Source organism: Hyalella azteca, unplaced genomic scaffold (genome assembly GCF_000764305.2).
Source record: "Hyalella azteca isolate HAZT.00-mixed unplaced genomic scaffold, Hazt_2.0.2 contig1382, whole genome shotgun sequence".
NCBI classification, from domain to species: Eukaryota; Metazoa; Arthropoda; class Malacostraca; order Amphipoda; family Hyalellidae; genus Hyalella; species Hyalella azteca.
The window spans coordinates 258,192-276,773 of NW_025931701.1; the positions used below are offsets into that span (position 1 = coordinate 258,192).

Below are 18,582 nucleotides of genomic sequence, written 5' to 3' on the forward strand. Positions count from 1 at the left end.
CACCGGGTCACTTTTTGTGACCTCGCTCGAGAGCATCGAGCTTTCTTCCCCTTGTGACATTTGCAGCACAGTTAGCGGATTTTTTTACTGCTCTACGGTTAACGTCACAAAGTTAAAGATTAAAGATTTTTAGAGATTTAAAGATTAAATTTTAATTTATAATTTAAAGATTTATAAATTAAAGCGGAAATTACCATTACGAATTATAGCAACGGCATTATTTCTTCTTTAAATTTTTGCTGTCTAATCCGTTTCTGTTGATATTCTATTGATATGTTATCACCTCTTCTGTTCATATATCCGTTTCTCGACCGGTTGAAATTTGGTTGATAATGTTATAGTTCAAAATAAAGTTTTCAATATCATAGCGTGTGAAGGAATTGGAATTGGCTATTGACTTCAAAAATTAAATTTACATCGCAGTGCCTTCCGCTGCATTGAGTTCATTCTCAACCGAGCAAAGCAGTCTTTGGGATTTAACTCTATTTTATTAATTAGGTACACTAATGATTTATCGTTAGCCTTATTCTCTAAGAAAATTACATGCTGATCATGGCCAATTATAATCAGAATATTTAATCTACATTAAAACTACACCAGAATGCATTATATGTACTCACTTTCAAGCGTTACTTAATTATACATTTCTATCGGTACATTGGTCGCAACAATTAGCTTGAACTAGCCGTCCGCTAGAAGTTCGTTTGCTCGTAGAGAGCTTGATGCTGAGCGCAGGTATTGTCTTGAGTCATTGTGTAGTGTCACTGTGTTCGGTGCCGTTTGTCTTGAGTCATTGTGTAGTGTCACTGTGTCGGTGCCGTTTGTCTTGAGTCATTGTGTGGTGTCGCTGTGTCGGTGCCGTTTGTCTTGAGTCGTTGTGTAGTGTCACTGTGCTGGTGCCGACAAGCTGGCCTGGAATGCTCTTGCTGGGGGCGGTCGGCCGGTCACGCCCTATGCCTTCTTCTGCCTAGAGGCCTCCTTGCTCTGACCTACCGGGCGTTCATTATCAGAATCTTCACACTTCCGTTTACTAAGCTTTTGATCTAGTTCGGTTAGCTAATTTTTCTAAGATCTTTGCCACTATTTAGCTGCAAATAGCAATCTGAGATAATTTTTTCGGTATAAACACTTGGCATTTGTTCATACATGGTTTTATCGATCCAACATGACCTTGTTAAATTAAAAACTGCTGTAGCCTATGAGTCAAATTTCACAACAATTTTTATTCGTGAGGAAAAGCAAGTATGTGTTTATGACACACTTATTCCATCTCACACGATCACGTGTGTTACGTCGCTTGCTATCAATTCTTGAAAATCCAAGAGTGCCTCGCATAGTTTCATCTTAGCTCTAGTACAAATGAAGTGGCGGGATGAACTTGTACTCAGAATCTAGTTCTTTTTTTTTCTCACATGTAAGAGCTGACCTGTTGCCTGGCAGACTATAACAATGCAGCGGACCGCATTGCTGCAGGAGATGCCGTCAGCGCAGCTCTGACCCTTGCTGTGTGCCGTCTCTGCTTCCTTCCTATCTATGCCGGGCTGCTACTGGCCGCTGTTTAGCTTTCGCAATTCCCTCTATTTATCATTATTTTTATGTTAGATTTGAACTATTCACTTATTTTTTCTACTGCTTCTATCTCATTAAAGTCCTACCATTCTATTTTTTTATCCGTTTGTTCTTTCATGTTGAGTTGTTCGACGAATGTTGAACTAACTGTACATTCCTTTGGGGTGATCAACTACTTCTCTTTGAACCGAAAGATTGATTATTTAGATAGCTCATTGGCGACGACATTAGTTTTTTTGTAACTCACTGCGCAAATATAATTAGAACATTCATTAGACCAATAATCTCGATTTAAGCAGAATTTGGTTGCAATTTTTTGAGCAGAAATATCTTCATCCTTTCGGTTTCTTTTTTCAAAAATCGAAAACACGTTATTCGTTTTTTATTTTTGTTCTATGGATGAAATATATCCATCCTATAGCTCTCATTATACCCTCATATCAAAATGAATGCTGTTTTTGAGTCGAAAGAAATTCAGCTAGTTCCTAATCCGCGTTTAGCTAAGATGCTGCTTAGCTCTTCCATCATGCAATTTATTTAATCAAGTTTAGTTCGTTTTCTCATCATCAGCAAGAGGACATAACCCGTCCGATAATAACTCAATTTATTCACTTTTACTGTCTTCCACGGGACGCTATCTAAAATAGAGTTTCATTTACAGATCTGCTGCAGCATGGATAGATCGCTTCAAAGAATTCCAAAGTTATAAAGACCTACACGAGGCTTCCAGAGGCTCTTTGGTTGCAGCATTCGCTGCTTCTCAACAACAACAGCAGCAACAACATCAGCAACACCTGAACGCCATCAACGCTAACGGCGATGACACGAGCAACGACAGCGGCGGTACGGCTGTAGGCAGCGTTACGGATGGTGGTTCGAGATCTGGCTACGCATCACGGACGTCGGGACAGAACGTGTCGCTCGACCTATGCGTCGTCTGTGGTGATCGCGCCTCAGGTGCGTATATCTTTATCTACGCCATGATCTGGTTTCATGTTTCGCTGTGCCCATTTTACGGCTAATTGTCTTCTATTATGAACTCTACGACATTGATTTCTTATTATGACGTGGTAACTCAATGATTAGTGAATTTCTGTGTTTGAATGGTATTAACTTCATTAAATGTTGGCAATTCTATTGAAAATATCTAAGTTTAATGTATTATTTTGTTGACAATCCCTCTAGCCTTAAGAAAAAATATATTAATTAATTATACTAAAATTTAATATATGTTGCTTCACATGTTCGAGTTTATAATTAGCTGCATTGCACCAGGACGTCCTAATTCAGATTCATAAGCGTCCTCATTCTGAAATTATGATTTTTTTGAAAATCAAATTTTATTGTGGGCTTGCAGTTGTATACCTAAAAATTTACTCTAATAGACAGAAATTTTTCTCGTTAACTAAATATCATAGGGCCGACGCTTATTACATGTCTTGCATCCATTATCAATTACGAACCAATTACGTTCATTTTGGAGAACAGTTGTTAAGCCTACTCAAGTTTTCTATCCTAATATTTTTATTCTTTCTGATTTCAAGCTGTAGCTATTATCTCTGTTAATATATTTTTTTTAGTACCTCTTCTGACAACACTTACCTTACTATATAATTTTAAATCAATTGCATCATGACTACTGTAGACTATAAACAAAGCTGTGATTGTCCAATCTTGATTTAGCTCCATTAACATCCTGTACGTTCAAAATATCTGAGCCACATTAATCTCTACTTAATTAATTAATAATCTTCAGAGAGCTACGGCATTTCTCTAGTTAGCGCATGTCACCGCCTCCTAATTTTTATTCAACTTTCCTCTAATCCTCTCAGTTCTTACCTGGGCTATTTACGTTGATTAATTGATTAATAATGTGATGTATTCTTTAGGTCGTCACTACGGAGCCATCAGTTGTGAAGGCTGTAAAGGTTTTTTCAAGCGCAGCATCCGCAAGCAGTTGGGCTACACTTGTCGGAACGCAAAAGCGTGCGAGGTGACCAAGCATCACCGTAATCGCTGCCAGTACTGCAGGCTACAGAAGTGCCTCAAGATGGGCATGCGCAGCGATTGTAAGACCGATACTAAGGACTTGTACAAAAGTTTGTGGTGTTCTTCGTTGTTTTTGTTCCCTTGTTTGTTGCTCCTTCTGTCCCAGTTGCTGCCACTGCTTCTTGCTAAACATAACTGATCATCAGGCGTTAAATGATCGCTGCTTCGTGTGTTGCTTTTCCTACATGCCTATTTGGATCCCGTTTGTTTTGTTTTGATTACTGTCTGAACTAACGAGTTTTATTCAATGTGAACAAACTAATAAACCTGCCAGAACGCAGGAATAAGATCAAATATAAATTATAAAATTTATTTGAACATCGTTTGAGTTAAGAGCGCTCACTGGTCATTCCGCACTCTGATGGACCATATCGTCTTAACTTCATTTTGCTGCGTACTTGCTCATTTCTATGAGATTAACGCGATGTAATAAAGCGTTTTACGTGCGTCATTCACGAACAATAAACAGTATAATTTAGTTCAGTAAAATTTTATTTTTGTTCCGTGATAAAATATATAATCGGAATTTATTTAACGTCCAAGCAAATTCTTTTTTCGACAAATCCCATTTTGAACTAATTTTTTGTCATCTTCCTGGTGATCTCTCATACTGTACTGTAAATGTTCCCGGAGATGACCTCCCTGATGGACTAGAAAGCTTTCCTATTAATACGCCACACTAACAGGGGGAAAATATTAAGAGTTTGTACACTTCAACAGTTTCATTTCTATTTATCGTTCACTCTAAATTGCTGGTAATGAAAGGTTTATGGGTAAATTGGATTTTTTAAAGTACAGTTTTTTTATAATAGCTATTCTACCTAAGTCATGAATTCATAAATTTCAACATTCAACTTTTAACTTATTTTTGCTCTGTACATTTCAATTTTCCCTTATAACAGTAAAGTCAGCAAATTTTAACCATTAAAATACTGTTAAAACTTATCAGTTCATTTGCTTCACACATTAATTATGTTAATATTTAATCAGTTTTTACATTTTTTTAACTTTATAATCTCACCTCCTTGGTAATAAGTTTTATATTTGTTATTTAAACGTGCCATATTTATCAAGTGTGTCTGAAAATCATTACGTACAAGCGTACCTATTAGGGAACTTGTCACTCAGCATAATCTTATCATTTACCTAATATACTAATAATCCTCGTTATGCATTGAGGTATAACTCAAGTATCAGAGGAGCAAGAATCCTTTATTGTCAGCATCATTGACAATTAGGTTATGGTAGGCTTCTCTTAAGCTGCTTGGAACTATTATTCTATCAGCACAGCACTCATTCTCCTCCGCCACTAACCGTGTGCGGTTAACCGTCTGATCTGTCACGAGTCTTACTTTGTTTTGAGGTCCTAATCATTGATGCGTCGTAGCTCGAGGTGCGACTCCTTCTCACTGTTGTTACCGCAATTATTCACTGATATTCCAGTAGAAATAATTTTTTTTGTGTGTGTACTATGCTACTTAGGCCGGTGACTTTTATCGGTGTTAAAGAATGGATTAAACGAGAATGTAAACTGCAGCCTCGTCTATTCTGGGGTTACTGGTTGGTGACCTTGCTTGGTGTTCAATTCTTTAAATGTCGTATTGCACTGGTTTCTTGGAAGGAGTTGCACCTTGTTAAGTGATTGCCCTAAACGACACACGAACTTAAATGAACGGCACTGTTGCACCGCATTCATAAACTAGTTTCTGTTTTTGTCGATTTTGCTTTTGCAAGATGTCTCTGGCCATATTGTTCATAATAATAATCATAATAATTAATAATAATATTAATGATATTTTGCAAGAGTGATGTGACCCTTGCTGTACCGTGTATCATATTCTTTCTCTCTCTCTCCTCACTCACATCCCCCTGTCCTGTGGCATTGTGACGATCGCGACAATAGCTAGCGATGGCATGTTGTTCACCGGCCACGCCAAGCCAAGAAAAGCGCTTCACTCAGCCAAGCCTAGTACGTCTCACTCATGAATACCCTGCTGGCTCTCCTATACTCACGTCCGCAGTCTTGCTAAATTATGACCTATAATTGTTCTCCCAAAAATATCTTTTACTCATGCAAAAAGCTGATTCATAACCTATGACTTCTCTGAATTTCTCATATTTTCAATGGCCTAATATTTTATGATTGAAGTGGCTCACAATAACATCATATTGATCAGTTTATCTGTGGCCCTAAACCAAAGCTAAAAGCTTTATTTGTTATAAATGAATGCAATATTACTTGCGCGTGGCGTGTTCATCAAGCTCTTGTATAGTCTAGAGCTCGGCGCTCAGCTGCCCTCAGTTGCTTTCAAAATTGTTTGTTTTGTATTCCACGTAGATTCGTTTTCTGCATTCCCAAAATTTGAAATTAATTACGTCTTACTAATATATTATGATGATTTAGAATGATTTAGCTAAGGAAAATTTGTCGTTATCTATTAGTTGTCCTGAAACCATCATCAGACTTCCAAATAAAATTCTCCTGTTTAATTCTAAATGTGAGCACTTATTCGTAATTTAGCAAGACTGGCTGTTGAGTTGAGCTGGCAGTGCAATATACTCCTAGTGACAAACTTAAGTGTGGGACGAGCCATGTAAACACCCCAGTGGCCCAATGACTTGCAGCCCACTTCGGGCTTTAGATCACGCGGTAACCTGGCGGTATTGTAACAGAGAGAGAAATATGAAGTGCGATCTAACGTTCTTTGTTGCTTTATATTTAGTGCTCTCGTGCACATCAGTTCAATCGTTTGCACACTCCCGTCAGCACCTTTCGCACCCTCTTGTTTGTGTTTTGTTTGCCTGAAGCCGTCGCATGTGTAGATAGTTGTACCTATCTTTGTACGAATCTATTTTGAACTTGAAAATTCAATTAATGGAGATACTCTGAAGGAAACCTTTACTATGTTGAATTATCGCTTAGTAAGAATGCGTTTCTATCCAGGGGCTTTTTTGTGTGGCTTTCTTTGTTGTAAATCCAATCCACCAAAGCCTAAATTAAACTTAATATTCACATCTCTTCATCCGCTGAGTTGCTTCTCAGCGGGAAGAAATTAGATCACTTCTTCAGTTTCTATTTGGAAACGAGTTTTTGAGAAGAAATTTTGTAAAGTATTTTTATTTTTCCCTGTCATATCTTGAAAATATAAGAAACAACCATTTGGCAAACCGGTATTTTGTACGCCTCCCCCATCTTTTTGTCAACTCACGAAAGTGATATGGTTAAAAAAATTTGATCAGTAAAAATTATCTGTCTTTACTTACTGATCATTGAAATGAAAGATAATCTTCTCGTCCTATTTAGAGACAATAAAGTAGGAATAAAATTTTGATCGTAACTTGTACATAATGAAATAACGGTCTTGGTGTGTATATAAAGGTACAGTGTACAAAGCTCGAGTTCTCTTGTTACTCTGTCACGTCCGCTTGATGAGCTCTTAACATCTTAAGCACGAGACAGATTGGTGCGGCGTTCAATCCTTCAAGTTTTACCTCAACAATAACTCATTAATATTAATTCCAACATAAATAAGTTACTATTATGCTTTCCGTGGGTGCGCTGTGATTGTGCTGATGTGAATGATAGCGAAAAGCCTTTAAATTCCTGCTGTAAAAAGTCCCGCCGCCTTCAAATTTCTACTCGTGTGTACCTTGTAAGAAAACTTGGCCATAATTGTTTTGTTATTTATTTGCTCTCTGTATTTAATGTTATGCATGTTACAATCATGATATGTTGCTGTTATTTTGAATTCTAACAACAAACACTTAATAGCGTTATGATACTCAAATTTTCGTCTTATATCTGTTAATAAACCTTGAATCGGACATTTTATTGTAACTTTGCTATATTCTTTGAAAAATTCAATTGGGTTTTCTTGCTTGTTGATTATTAATTAGTAATGAACGTGATTTGTAGTTGAAACATTTTTTCGTTATTTCATCATCAGAATATATGGCCTTTGCCGTGAGGGAGACATTCTTTTGCTGTTTACTTTGATAATGATACGGAATAGCATAAGTCAAACGAATCATTACTAAGAAAAATATAGTTCTGCGAAACGCGCCTTCGTCGGAATGGTCAGAAATTTGAATCACAAAAGAAAAAAATCATTCGAGAACCACATATTGTACTAAAAACTGTACTGTAAATGTACTGTACTAAAAACTGTAAATATAACTGTTTGAATAATCTTCGTTGAGATATTAGTTTTCTTGAAGTGTGAAATTCGTTATCGAGAACATTAAAGAAATTTAAGCTAAGAGTATCCAAATTAAAGCTACCAAATGTTTTGTTTAATCATTATATCTTTCGTGACCTATACGCTCGGGTTCATTGTCGATCACTGACGATGTTCTTCATTCACAGCGGTGCAGTCTGAGCGCAAGCCTTACATGGGCGGTCTAGGATCTTTAGACCGAGACAAAGATGGATCTCCTCCAGGGCCCATGATGTCGATGGGGTCTTCTTTGGATGTGACATCCGGAGGATCTCACTCCCCTTCACCCGTTACAGTTTCCTCGTTGTCTTCCATGTCCATGAACTCCCCCCTCGTGTCAACGCTCGCCGCATCCAAGCTTAACAACCCTCAGCGGGACAGCCTTCACGAGCTCAGAATCCAAATGGCCAGGGCTTTCGAGGGTGCCTTCCATCCAGTTGACCGGCCCAGAGATAATGGTGAGATTTTTACTTTTGTGTTCATTTTTTAGAAACTTAGTGGGAAGTCGGTTACTCTTACCTTTTTTGAGAGTATTGAAATTTTTTGCGTATATTGCGACAGTTTTATTCAAGGTAATTTCATTTCATATTCACAGACTTTCCCATAACTTTTATTATATTGATATTTTATTGCAATTACCGGGGTATTCTCTAAGGCCGTCGCGGAACGGAAGGACAAAAGCTAATAAGATTTTTACCACGTTTTTCTTAGCTCGCTTTCGTGTCCGTCTGCGATGATCAAATCTTGCAATCGATATTTCACCAACTTTCCCGCTAGCTAGCGCTCTGAAATTTTTAGGGAAGCTCAGCTCCCGATGACAATACAATAATCAATGATTTGTTGCACGTTTCCAGGCGTATTTATTCAATGAAATGCGTGGAATTTATTCAATTGGTGCATGAAATGAAATGAAATTACATGCACCAATGTATCCCCTCGAATACAATTTTATACAGAACTTCGAAAAGAATTTTCTTTCGTGCATTTGCGTGGCCAACAGAAATAAAATGAATATTATGTAGGACTAAAAAGGAGAAAATAAAATACTTAAAAAAAAATTTTTAAAAAACCACGTTTTTCTTGTGGACTAAAAAGTAGAAAATAAATTATGGCTCGCCCCAAAAAACGTGTGTCGGGCAGATTTATGATTAAAGCGAAAAGCACACAACACACGAATTTTGGAAATTTGATGGTGAACGTACAGCCCGACCCACGTTTTTTGGGGCGAGCCATAATTTATTTTCTACTTTTTAGTCCACAAGAAAAACGTGGTTTTTTAAAAAGTTTTTTTTTTAAGTATTTTATTAACACTTTAATTTCCAATGGACTAACCTAAATTGAGGAACAATTACAACGCTGAACCACGCTTCTAAGCTTCTAACGATGGCAATTGCATGACACAAAGAGGTGCCTACGCAAAAGGTAGCTTGAAAAAAAATAATTGGTGCACAGTTGGCTTAGCCGTAACCTTACTTCAAGCTGTCCTAGTCGGCTTCTCTCAAGCTCGCCCCACGCATACATTGAGACACGCATACGTGCACCACTCATCATAAGCAAGGACCAGCTTGAGATCGAAGTGGCTTTTAAGCATGTCGTCGGGGCGAAGTAGTCGCAGTTATCACAAGTAGGCACGTCGTGCTACTTCACGCTAATTAAAGCAACCAGCGAAACAAAGGTGGCTCCTGTGGTGAGGTGGTCAGTGACACCAAGTAGACCCACTGGCGTACCTTCAACAAAAGGGACTTTATCAACATCAGGCTGCAGGTGCTGCCATTCTAGGGTGCAGACTGTTAGGGCGCTTATGGAAATAAACAGGGGCAAAATTAGCTAAGTAGCATCGTGCACTCACAAGTTAATCTGAACCCAGATCAGAAATATTCCAGATCTTTATTGCAAACTAAGGCAAGCGAAGCAACTTAAATCTAAGTACCATCGGCATAGTATGACAAGTATTAAAAAAATCACGACGCGGCTTACTTGTACGAACAGCGGTACGGCAAAGCAACGCCGATAGGAAAGAGCGAACAGTGTGTAGATTGTAGATGAGAGTGTTTTCAGAACACAGCAAGTAATGAAGCAAGGTTGCCGGCATGCGTAACGTGAGTACGTGACATGCCAATTCAGCGGGAAATCGTAATAGTTAGTTAGCTAGCTTCTTTCCTTCACAGATACGATGCTGAAACTGTATCTTTTGCTCGCAACATTTTTCAGTTGAATCACACTAGTTCATGTGCAATACGCTGCAGGTTCCCCGCACTCGCCCACGGACTACAGCACAATCAAGGAAGAGTTTCCTTCGCTGAACTTCTGCAGTAGCGACAAGTCTCCGTCGGACGGCTCCCCGTCGCCCAGGCCTGAAGCGCGGCTCAACGGAGCGGCATCTGATAATAAGGTCGGCCACTGGCATTGAGCCATGTGCTCGGATGTTGGAATTGAGTCTATTTGTTCAACAGTTCATGATCCAAATTGATTTTTTTGCATTTAGTCATATGCATGACTTCAATTAAGCCTTTATTTAATTGAGAGTTAAGAAGGATTTAATCCGTTTACGGCAAAATTTACTTTCTTTCTTTGAATATTAAAAATAAATGTGATTTTGTGTACTCATTGGACAATAAAGCAATACTTTGGGCTTAATTTATTTACCGGCTTCTTTATGATCTGAAATTTCAATTCGGAAAAGCCTCTCTTGATCATGTGAAATTTAGTTCCTTACGTTACTTCGACATCATTTCAGAAGAAATTCATGATTATTCAGGGTTAGTGCCTGCTCAATGCACTCGGCACTTTTTTCATCGATCGATTAGGGTTACTCTAGTCAGAATCCATGGCTCAATCTTGGGGCTTGCAAGATTGAACTTTAACGTGAACCTGCTCATATTTATTTCCCTGCTTCTCAGGTGAATGGCACGAATTCCGACAACGACTCTACAGACACGGACACTCCAACACCGCAGTCTACTGCCAACACTCCTCATGACTCTCAGCAACAGTCAACACCATCGTCAGAATATTCGCAGCAAACTCAAGTGAAGTCAGAGTCAGGCAGACATGGCACTCCTGCTCAGTTAGATGGACCTTGTGATCGTACAAGTCCCGAGCCACATCGTCTACCTGAGCAGTCGGAACCCATGCAGCTCACCACTACATCACCATCGATAGACCTCAAGCCTTGCGTAACATCGCCCGGCTACAGCAACTCCAGGCTCAACAGCCTCCACGACAGTGCAGAACTTGATCCCAATGCTCCACTGCTCACAGAGTCACTCGTACCCTTTAATTTAACTGCCCCTTCACCCATGCCGCCCTTCCTCAACGTGCATTACATATGCGAGAGCGCCTCCAGACTTCTATTCCTGTCAGTCCACTGGTCCAGGAACATTCCTGCCTTCCAATCTCTCAGGTAATTTTTGCATTGGTGTGCATTTCTATCTATTCTAAATTGTTTGTTTTAATCGACGCGATAAGCTCTTCTTTTCCTATTTACTGTCAAGATCTCAAAGTTTTAGATACTCTTTTACTTTTAATTATTAATAAACAACAGAGCACATCACTAAGTATGTTATGTTCATTTAGACTGATTGCTGAATAGCATGGCCAAGATTATCCATCCAGTCTTGATGATTTTGATCACAATGTAATTAGACTTGAGAGAGAATTTAGCTACGTTTTGAAACTAAATAGAACGCATCCAATTCTCACATTTCTAAGTCAGCTCGACAATGTTCCAGTATCTCTTCATATATAGAACCCAGATAATGGTGGACCCGATTCTCTGCTTTCCTAAATATTGCTCGGTGATTTCTCCTAAATATTGCTCTGTTTTTTGCAGTCAATCGCTGCAGATCCAGCTGGTGCGCGGCTCCTGGAGTGAGATCTTGTCTCTGGGTCTGGCGCAGTGCAGCGCCACGTTGTCCCTGGACGTTATTCTCAACGCTATTTCTCAGCACCTAGCCGCGGCCCTCGACTCTAATAAAATATCTCAGGAGAGGTTTAAGGAGGTGGGCGCCTGCGTCTCGTCACTTGCTCCTAAATTTGACTTGCCAAGATTTTTTAAGCTAAGGATTTGTAAAGCATGGAATTCGATGTCGCACGGATCTTTTCAGCTGCCAGTTTTAATTTGATTATAATTTGCCCTGAAGGAGTTTGAGAAATCGATATTTTATTTGAGGGTCATTAATACCTACTGTGCCTGTGTGTGATACTTTTAATTTGGCAGCATCTACATTGGATATCTTAGTTTTGAAATCATCCATTGAATTTAATCGAAGTCTTTCTAATCGATTGTACGATATTCTACACCTAAATGATTGTAACCCATGTTTGATTTCAAGCGATGCCTACAGTCGTTTTTCACTGTAATCAGTCATGAAGATGGCAGTAAACACTTGTAACAATTACAAACACTTGTAACTTTTTTACGACACGTTTTACCGCAGGTCTACGAGCACATCGCGAGGCTGCAGGAGCTCGTGACGACTCTGAATAAAATGTCCCTCGACGAGCACGAGTACGCGTACCTGAAGGCGCTCGTCCTGTTCTCCCTGGACCACGTCTCGCCAGGCTCGCTGACGCCCAGTGAACGCGCCGCTGTCGTCCGTGGTCAGCACAAAGCTACGTCAGAGCTTCGTCAGCACGTGGTCTCTGACAGCAGCCAAGCTCAGGCCATCGAGAGATTAGCTCAGCTTCTTCTTTGCCTCCTGACCGTCAGGAAACTTCAGCCTCAGGTGGGCAACCACGTGTTTCTCTTGCATCTTGGCTGACGTTGAAGAATTTAGCTGCGCTAGTTGCAAGTATTTGCCTTGATAAATGTCGTACTTTATAAAATCTTCCTAACTTGCAGCTAAATAATTATCAATTGAGAGAAATTATTCAACGAAAAAATGAAAAAAAGTAATTAAGCCATGTGTTTTTATCCTGATCCTAAATTGTTTGTTTTCCAGAATAGTCTCGTACTTGCGTGAATATTTAGAGAACACGTTCTTTTTTTGTGCATTCGTTAAATAACATATCTTTATTCTTGTTTCTTTCAGATAATGGAAGAGCTTTTCTTCGCCGGTCTTATCGGTAATGTTCAAATCGACTCAGTAATTCCTTACATAATGAAGATGGAAATGTCTGATTAGGCTATATTTTATCTATGTAAACGTAATTTTACAATTAACGAATGTTTTTTTAGAAACTATGAATAATTTTGAATGTTAACAGTGCTTGTACATTACGAATGTAATATATTTGTTGATAGCTGCTAAGCGCACGTTAATCCAAGGCATTGCCATTCCGTGCAAATTAAAGTTTAACGTAGAAAATATTATCGAGGTAGGAATTATGTACCGGTAGAGAAAGGCCTAATAAACCAAATGTGATATTTACACTTATATGCAGTACCTACGTAGAATATCGGTGAAAGACAAGCAATTATCGGGACCTTTACTCTCATTGATACTCTGGCGGTAGTATAGCCTCTTCAAGGCGGCTTCCAATGAGCCACCTTTCACTTGCTCACTTCAGGATAAATATTAGTTCCACTTAATCCGACCATTTCTGCACATTCTGAGAAACTGTCGTTTTCAGTATACTCTCAATTAACACTTGTATGCTGATCTGAGCAGTAGAAACAGTACATTTACTGAAATATAGGTAAATTTCATATGCTGAGACAATTACGGACCTTCGCAGCGCGTCATCAATTGGATTGCCCTTAAAATCCCTATTAATGAATGCTTGCATAGCTGTCAACCGTTGTAATCGTGCAGAGATTTTCTACAAAACGCATTGAACAATAGACCATAATTTGTTGTTAAACTTCAAGCTCAATGATCGTTAGGTGAATTGATGATGGAAACGATACACTTCGATTGTTTAGCTTTTATCTCAATAATGATTGAATACGTAATTAGGTCTTAGATGGAAACGATTAATGTGTAGGTTACGCGCACTGACCAAATTTAAATAAAGTGCAACGGATCATAGTATAAACAAGGTGTACTTCCAACTTTAAACATTCTTGTTGTTTTCTTGTTGTATCTCGGAAGGCTTGGGTACGAAATACTGCGGTTAACTCATCTTAAGAGGGTATGGTTCATCCACAACAATCGTGCTCAACTTGCCTGTCTAGAGGTAACCTATTAAATGGCAATCCTGATGAATGTAAAGTAATCTACCTTTTAACAAGAGTGCCGTGTTTATACATAATAATTTTAGCTCTGGACAAAACTTGATCAGTAGTGCGGAGCATATTTTTCCTGAATATCGTTACTATACGGGCATTGGGCAGCCGTAAAGGCAGAGGTTTACCTCGGTTCGGAAGCCTCGTTGTTTTCTCAACGAAAGTAGTCTGCAAATTTATCTATTTCATCCTCCTATAGAAATGGGCGGCGCAGAAAGGGTCGGAAGACAAACGCAGTGACCCGATACTTCAGCACTGCCCTCAAATGTACAAATATTCTCGTAAAGGTCTCTACCACGTACTTTATCCTTGTCACGAACTTTGCACGTGAGGTCTTGAATATATGACAATAATGAGCACTATATCAACGTGTGACCAATTACTGCGAGTTTGAAGGTCTACATTATCGCGCTACTAGCACACTCCATTTTATATACGCAGGAAAGTTTAGTCCAATAAATTGACGGTATTCTGGAAATAACTTTTTGTCGTCAATAGCGGTTCAATAGATTCTATGTGAAAATCTATAGTTTCAGCTTTGACTTTCTCGCTTCAATTAGTTGTTAATTCCAAACATCGTCAGCTTTTTGTTTTCATGGCAGTGAAGTGTGAAACGCCGCGAATGAACAGGGACCATATTTGAGCTAATGCCTTTCCCCGAGAAATATCAAAAAATATTTTGATAATAATTTGTTATCGCTTCAGAGATGCTTTCGTGTAAGACTTGTAGACGCTGTTACGTTTAGAACAATCGTATTTTAAATTATGTACAGGATGACTTAATTGAAACTTTTTTTACATTTAAGTAGTGATTTAAACAGTTTCTTCATTGAAACACACCGCATTAACGAGCTTCAGTGATGGATGCTTCGGTAAAATGACAACGGATATTATTCTTCTATTGTACGATATTTAGGGACGCGTGCACGAATTTTATTTTGATTATACCATGTGCTGCATTCCTCGCTGGACGATTTTATCCGTCACTGCAGTATGGCATTGCGATGGTACGTGCGAGCTGAAGTTTTCGTAGTTACGGCACACGTGAAAACTTTCGACGATAAACAATTGTATATTGTAAATAATACCTGTAATTAAAAATGATGTATTTTTTCTACACACGTTGTAGTGTTGTAAGTTTATACGGTGGCCTCTGGTTTACGCCGAGAAATTGGATTAGCATTTCATGCAATTTTTATTCTGGAAGTTGGTGTGCAACGGTGGATTGCTATTTAGTAGTTGTTTCTATGATGATTGCTGTCTTAGTGTTCACGTTGCCCTATCCTGCATCTTGTGTTCCCCTGAACTCTTCTCCAGTAATAAGAATATTGGCGTTTTTTTTAGTTATGTGTGATTGCATTGAGCTTCTTTATCCCAATTTTGATGCGTTGTTTCTCTCAACTTAATCTCCTTCCGCACCTTCCTTACAAAACACTCCTTGCAGCAAAGTTACGCGGAGCCTAATTCCCGGAAAGTCTTGAAAAGTAAGACACTTGTATCAATTTCTCCAATAAAGTTGATCACAATATTTGTGATAAGTTTCACCAAAATTTATCTGCCTCGCGCTTGGGCATATGAGCAAATGTTACTTCGATTAGTGTAATTTTTATGTCGTATTGAATGAACGTTGTACGCTTCGCACCTCAACTCCTATTAATAGTCCCGATGAAGACATCTCTCTTAAGTTTTGGGCATTAGCTGGCGAGCTGTCTTGAACTTTAGGGCATCTGATTACGAGAGAATTGTTTGCTTCGTAACTCATGTATAACTTGACCACTGAAATGACACGTATTTTTAACTCGTTGTAATCAAGCCCCTGTTAAGAGAGTAAGCACTGGTATGCGGTTAGTTGACAGTCAGTTTGTTCCCTTTTTTGTTTTATCATGTGTATAGATTTTCCGACAAATTTAAAGGTTTAATATTTTTCTCTCATTATTTGTATTTGTAAGCATTGGCGTTGATGCTGATTAATAGATGTCTACTTACAAGTATGATTGAAATATCTTCAGCGTAAACTAAGTTGTATCAAATGTTTGAGCTAACCTGCGCTACAAAATTATCACCATTTCTTCTCCTATCTTAATTTTTTTTTGTAAATCCATTCCGCCATTACACAATAAGAAGTCCGACAACCGGTAGAAATTTTCTTTCATGAATTGTTTTGGCAATATTGAAATCTGAATGGTCAATTATTTTTCGGCGATTTTATGTTTAAAAAGGCCTGTGAACTTCTTTCACATGACCAATTGAAATGAAATTGTTTGCAAGGCCTCAGGATTTGTGTTGTTCACATCGCGCCCAAATGGAAACGACAGGCCTGTTTGTGTTTGATTGCTTTGTTCAAGCTTCGTAAATAATTTACAGACGTTTTGCAAATCAGGCTGAATTAATAAAATGTGGCATTTATAAGTGTTAGCACGTTTTGACAGAAGTCCTAATCTCATATGAAGCAGATGTACTTCATGTGTGAGAACTAGAAAGGAGGCATACTTCTCATCTCATTTGCTATTGGGCATTGACATTTTTTTTGCGAAAAGGAAGTCATTTATTACTATTATTTCACTAGCTTCCACACTTTATGCTTTTGATTAGCAGGTGCCCAGCCCTCATTTCTTTGTTCGTGGATTTTTCCCGTAGTTAATCTTGATCGCCCATAAAAATTGAGACAAGGCAGCAAAGAGCAATTGTAATTTCACGAGCTTATACAAATTAACGATATAATTATATTATTTCGAGATAAAAAGCCACCAGCCATCCCACCCGTCTCACTAAATCTCACGCTCGACTAAATTTGCAATTTTCTTGAACCACGTACATCGAAGATGGTAGGCTTTTATTATTTAGGGAAAAAGCTTAGGTTTGATTCTTAAACGTTATTTTATGCTTCTTTTCTTGCATTAGAGTTGAGTTGAAGGCATTATAACTGCCAGAGAACTTTGTTCCGTATTACTACGTGTTGCCTCTTGCGCTTTTGTGTTCAATTATACAGTCTGACCACGGGGTGAAGATATTCCATACACGTGCTGGTCCCGATGATGAGTGAACCGTGAGTCTCGGTACTCGGTATCATCGTTAGTGGTTCATTGTCTCACTCTTCTCGTTCGAACGCTCAAAGTGATGTACGCCTACGTAAAGCGCATTAATTGTTACGTTTTTAGGTTTTGTCGAGTGATGTATCTGCAGACGTGAGTGATAAGTATTACTTCATCTCTTATGCACCTGGTCCCATATATACGTGATGCTGTATAATTCACCTCTTCCCCCCTATGTGTTTGTATCATAATTTCTTGAACAAATTGAAGTAATATCGCCTAGTTGTATTTAATTTCATAAGACCACCTAAGAAGACATTAGCTTTACCTCTCCATTTTGTTCATCTCAAGTCCAACGCCAATAAATTTTGTAATCGTTCTTCCAGTTGTTTCATTCAAATTCTCCAAGAATCCCTGCACTGGTCTAGCACCATGGGGACCAACTGACGCTAATTCTTCTGTTGTCTCTATTAATGATCGTGATAGAAGTCTACGGCTGTCTGAATTTTTATTTGACCCCTTCTTATCAAACACACTCCTGCCGTTTGTCAAACCAAGAATTTTGCAAATTTTTTAACAAATATTCAGTACGACACATGAATTTTATTCACTTAATCTGGACCTAAAATGTAAAGTAATGAAATTGCCATGAATATTTCCCATATTATACTGGTAACGTTTTAATGAAGATCCGGGCCAATCTGTGATAAACCCTGCTTTCAAGTATCTTCAGGAGCCGTACTATTAACAATCTCAAGTACATGTAACGGCCGCTTTCTCGTCAGTGATTTGTACGGTAAGCTTGAAACAGCGTAAGTGATTAGCTGACAGAATTAAGGACTTGTAACTATTTTCGATAATGCAGCCGCTGCCTAGAATTTGTCCTATAGATTACGGCAACAATAGCTCTAATCAAGTGAAAACGTAATAGTTTTCGAGCGCATTTGAGGATAAATTAGTCCAATTCTAATTCGCAGACAGGAGTGAGTTCATTCCAGACGGGACGGGAAAAGGATCATTCCATCCATGATGGCAGCCTCCGACATGCACGTATCGAGCATCTCCAAGATATTACGCCAGAAAGAAAGAATGATTTCACCGCTGCCTTGAAGTCAGCACAGCCTTGTGTTCAGTTCAACACAGCTTTGAGCTCAGCTCAGCACAGCCTTGTGTTCAGCTCAGCACAGCTTTGAGTTCAGCTCAGCACAGCTTTGAGTTCAGCTCTGCACAGCCTTGAGCTCAGCTCGCTACAGCTTTGAGTTCAGCTCAGCACAGCCTTGAGCTCATCACACAATTCAACCATGGACACTTACTACCGTTGTGTCGTTTCCGTTTGGGAAAAAGAGACAATGTTCGAATATACATTATTAAACTTTAACGACAGGTAAGCTGCTTCGATTGTAACAATAACGTGGGATTCCTTTGCTATTATCGAATAGCTCGCCATGTAGCGCAAATCGAATATAACTTCATGCCTTCGTTGGTAACGCCAAGTCACTAGTGAATGATTTTATATCTTAATAGCGCAAGTTCCTCCAACCGTGAA

General features: G+C 38.8%; 1 protein-coding gene across 4 annotated transcripts in view; it reads left to right on the forward strand.

Annotated features, from left to right (window-relative positions):
- Positions 1 to 17,415, forward strand: part of LOC108670911 (orphan steroid hormone receptor 2) — a 79,971-nt gene extending 62,556 nt beyond the window's left edge. For 2 of the 4 annotated variants that reach the window (XM_018158407.2, XM_047882498.1), the window contains 9 exons: positions 2,231 to 2,526; positions 3,459 to 3,668; positions 5,522 to 5,587; positions 7,985 to 8,293; positions 10,082 to 10,227; positions 10,736 to 11,238; positions 11,668 to 11,836; positions 12,275 to 12,562; positions 12,869 to 17,415. In XM_018158407.2, the coding sequence (XP_018013896.1) occupies positions 2,231 to 2,526; positions 3,459 to 3,668; positions 5,522 to 5,587; positions 7,985 to 8,293; positions 10,082 to 10,227; positions 10,736 to 11,238; positions 11,668 to 11,836; positions 12,275 to 12,562; positions 12,869 to 12,961 (2,080 nt within the window). In that variant the 3' untranslated portion in view covers positions 12,962 to 17,415. The remainder of the gene's footprint in view (positions 1 to 2,230; positions 2,527 to 3,458; positions 3,669 to 5,521; positions 5,588 to 7,984; positions 8,294 to 10,081; positions 10,228 to 10,735; positions 11,239 to 11,667; positions 11,837 to 12,274; positions 12,563 to 12,868) is intronic. The other 2 variants (XM_018158408.2, XM_018158409.2) reach the window with 2 other exon arrangements.
- Positions 17,416 to 18,582: the final 1,167 nt, after the last annotated feature.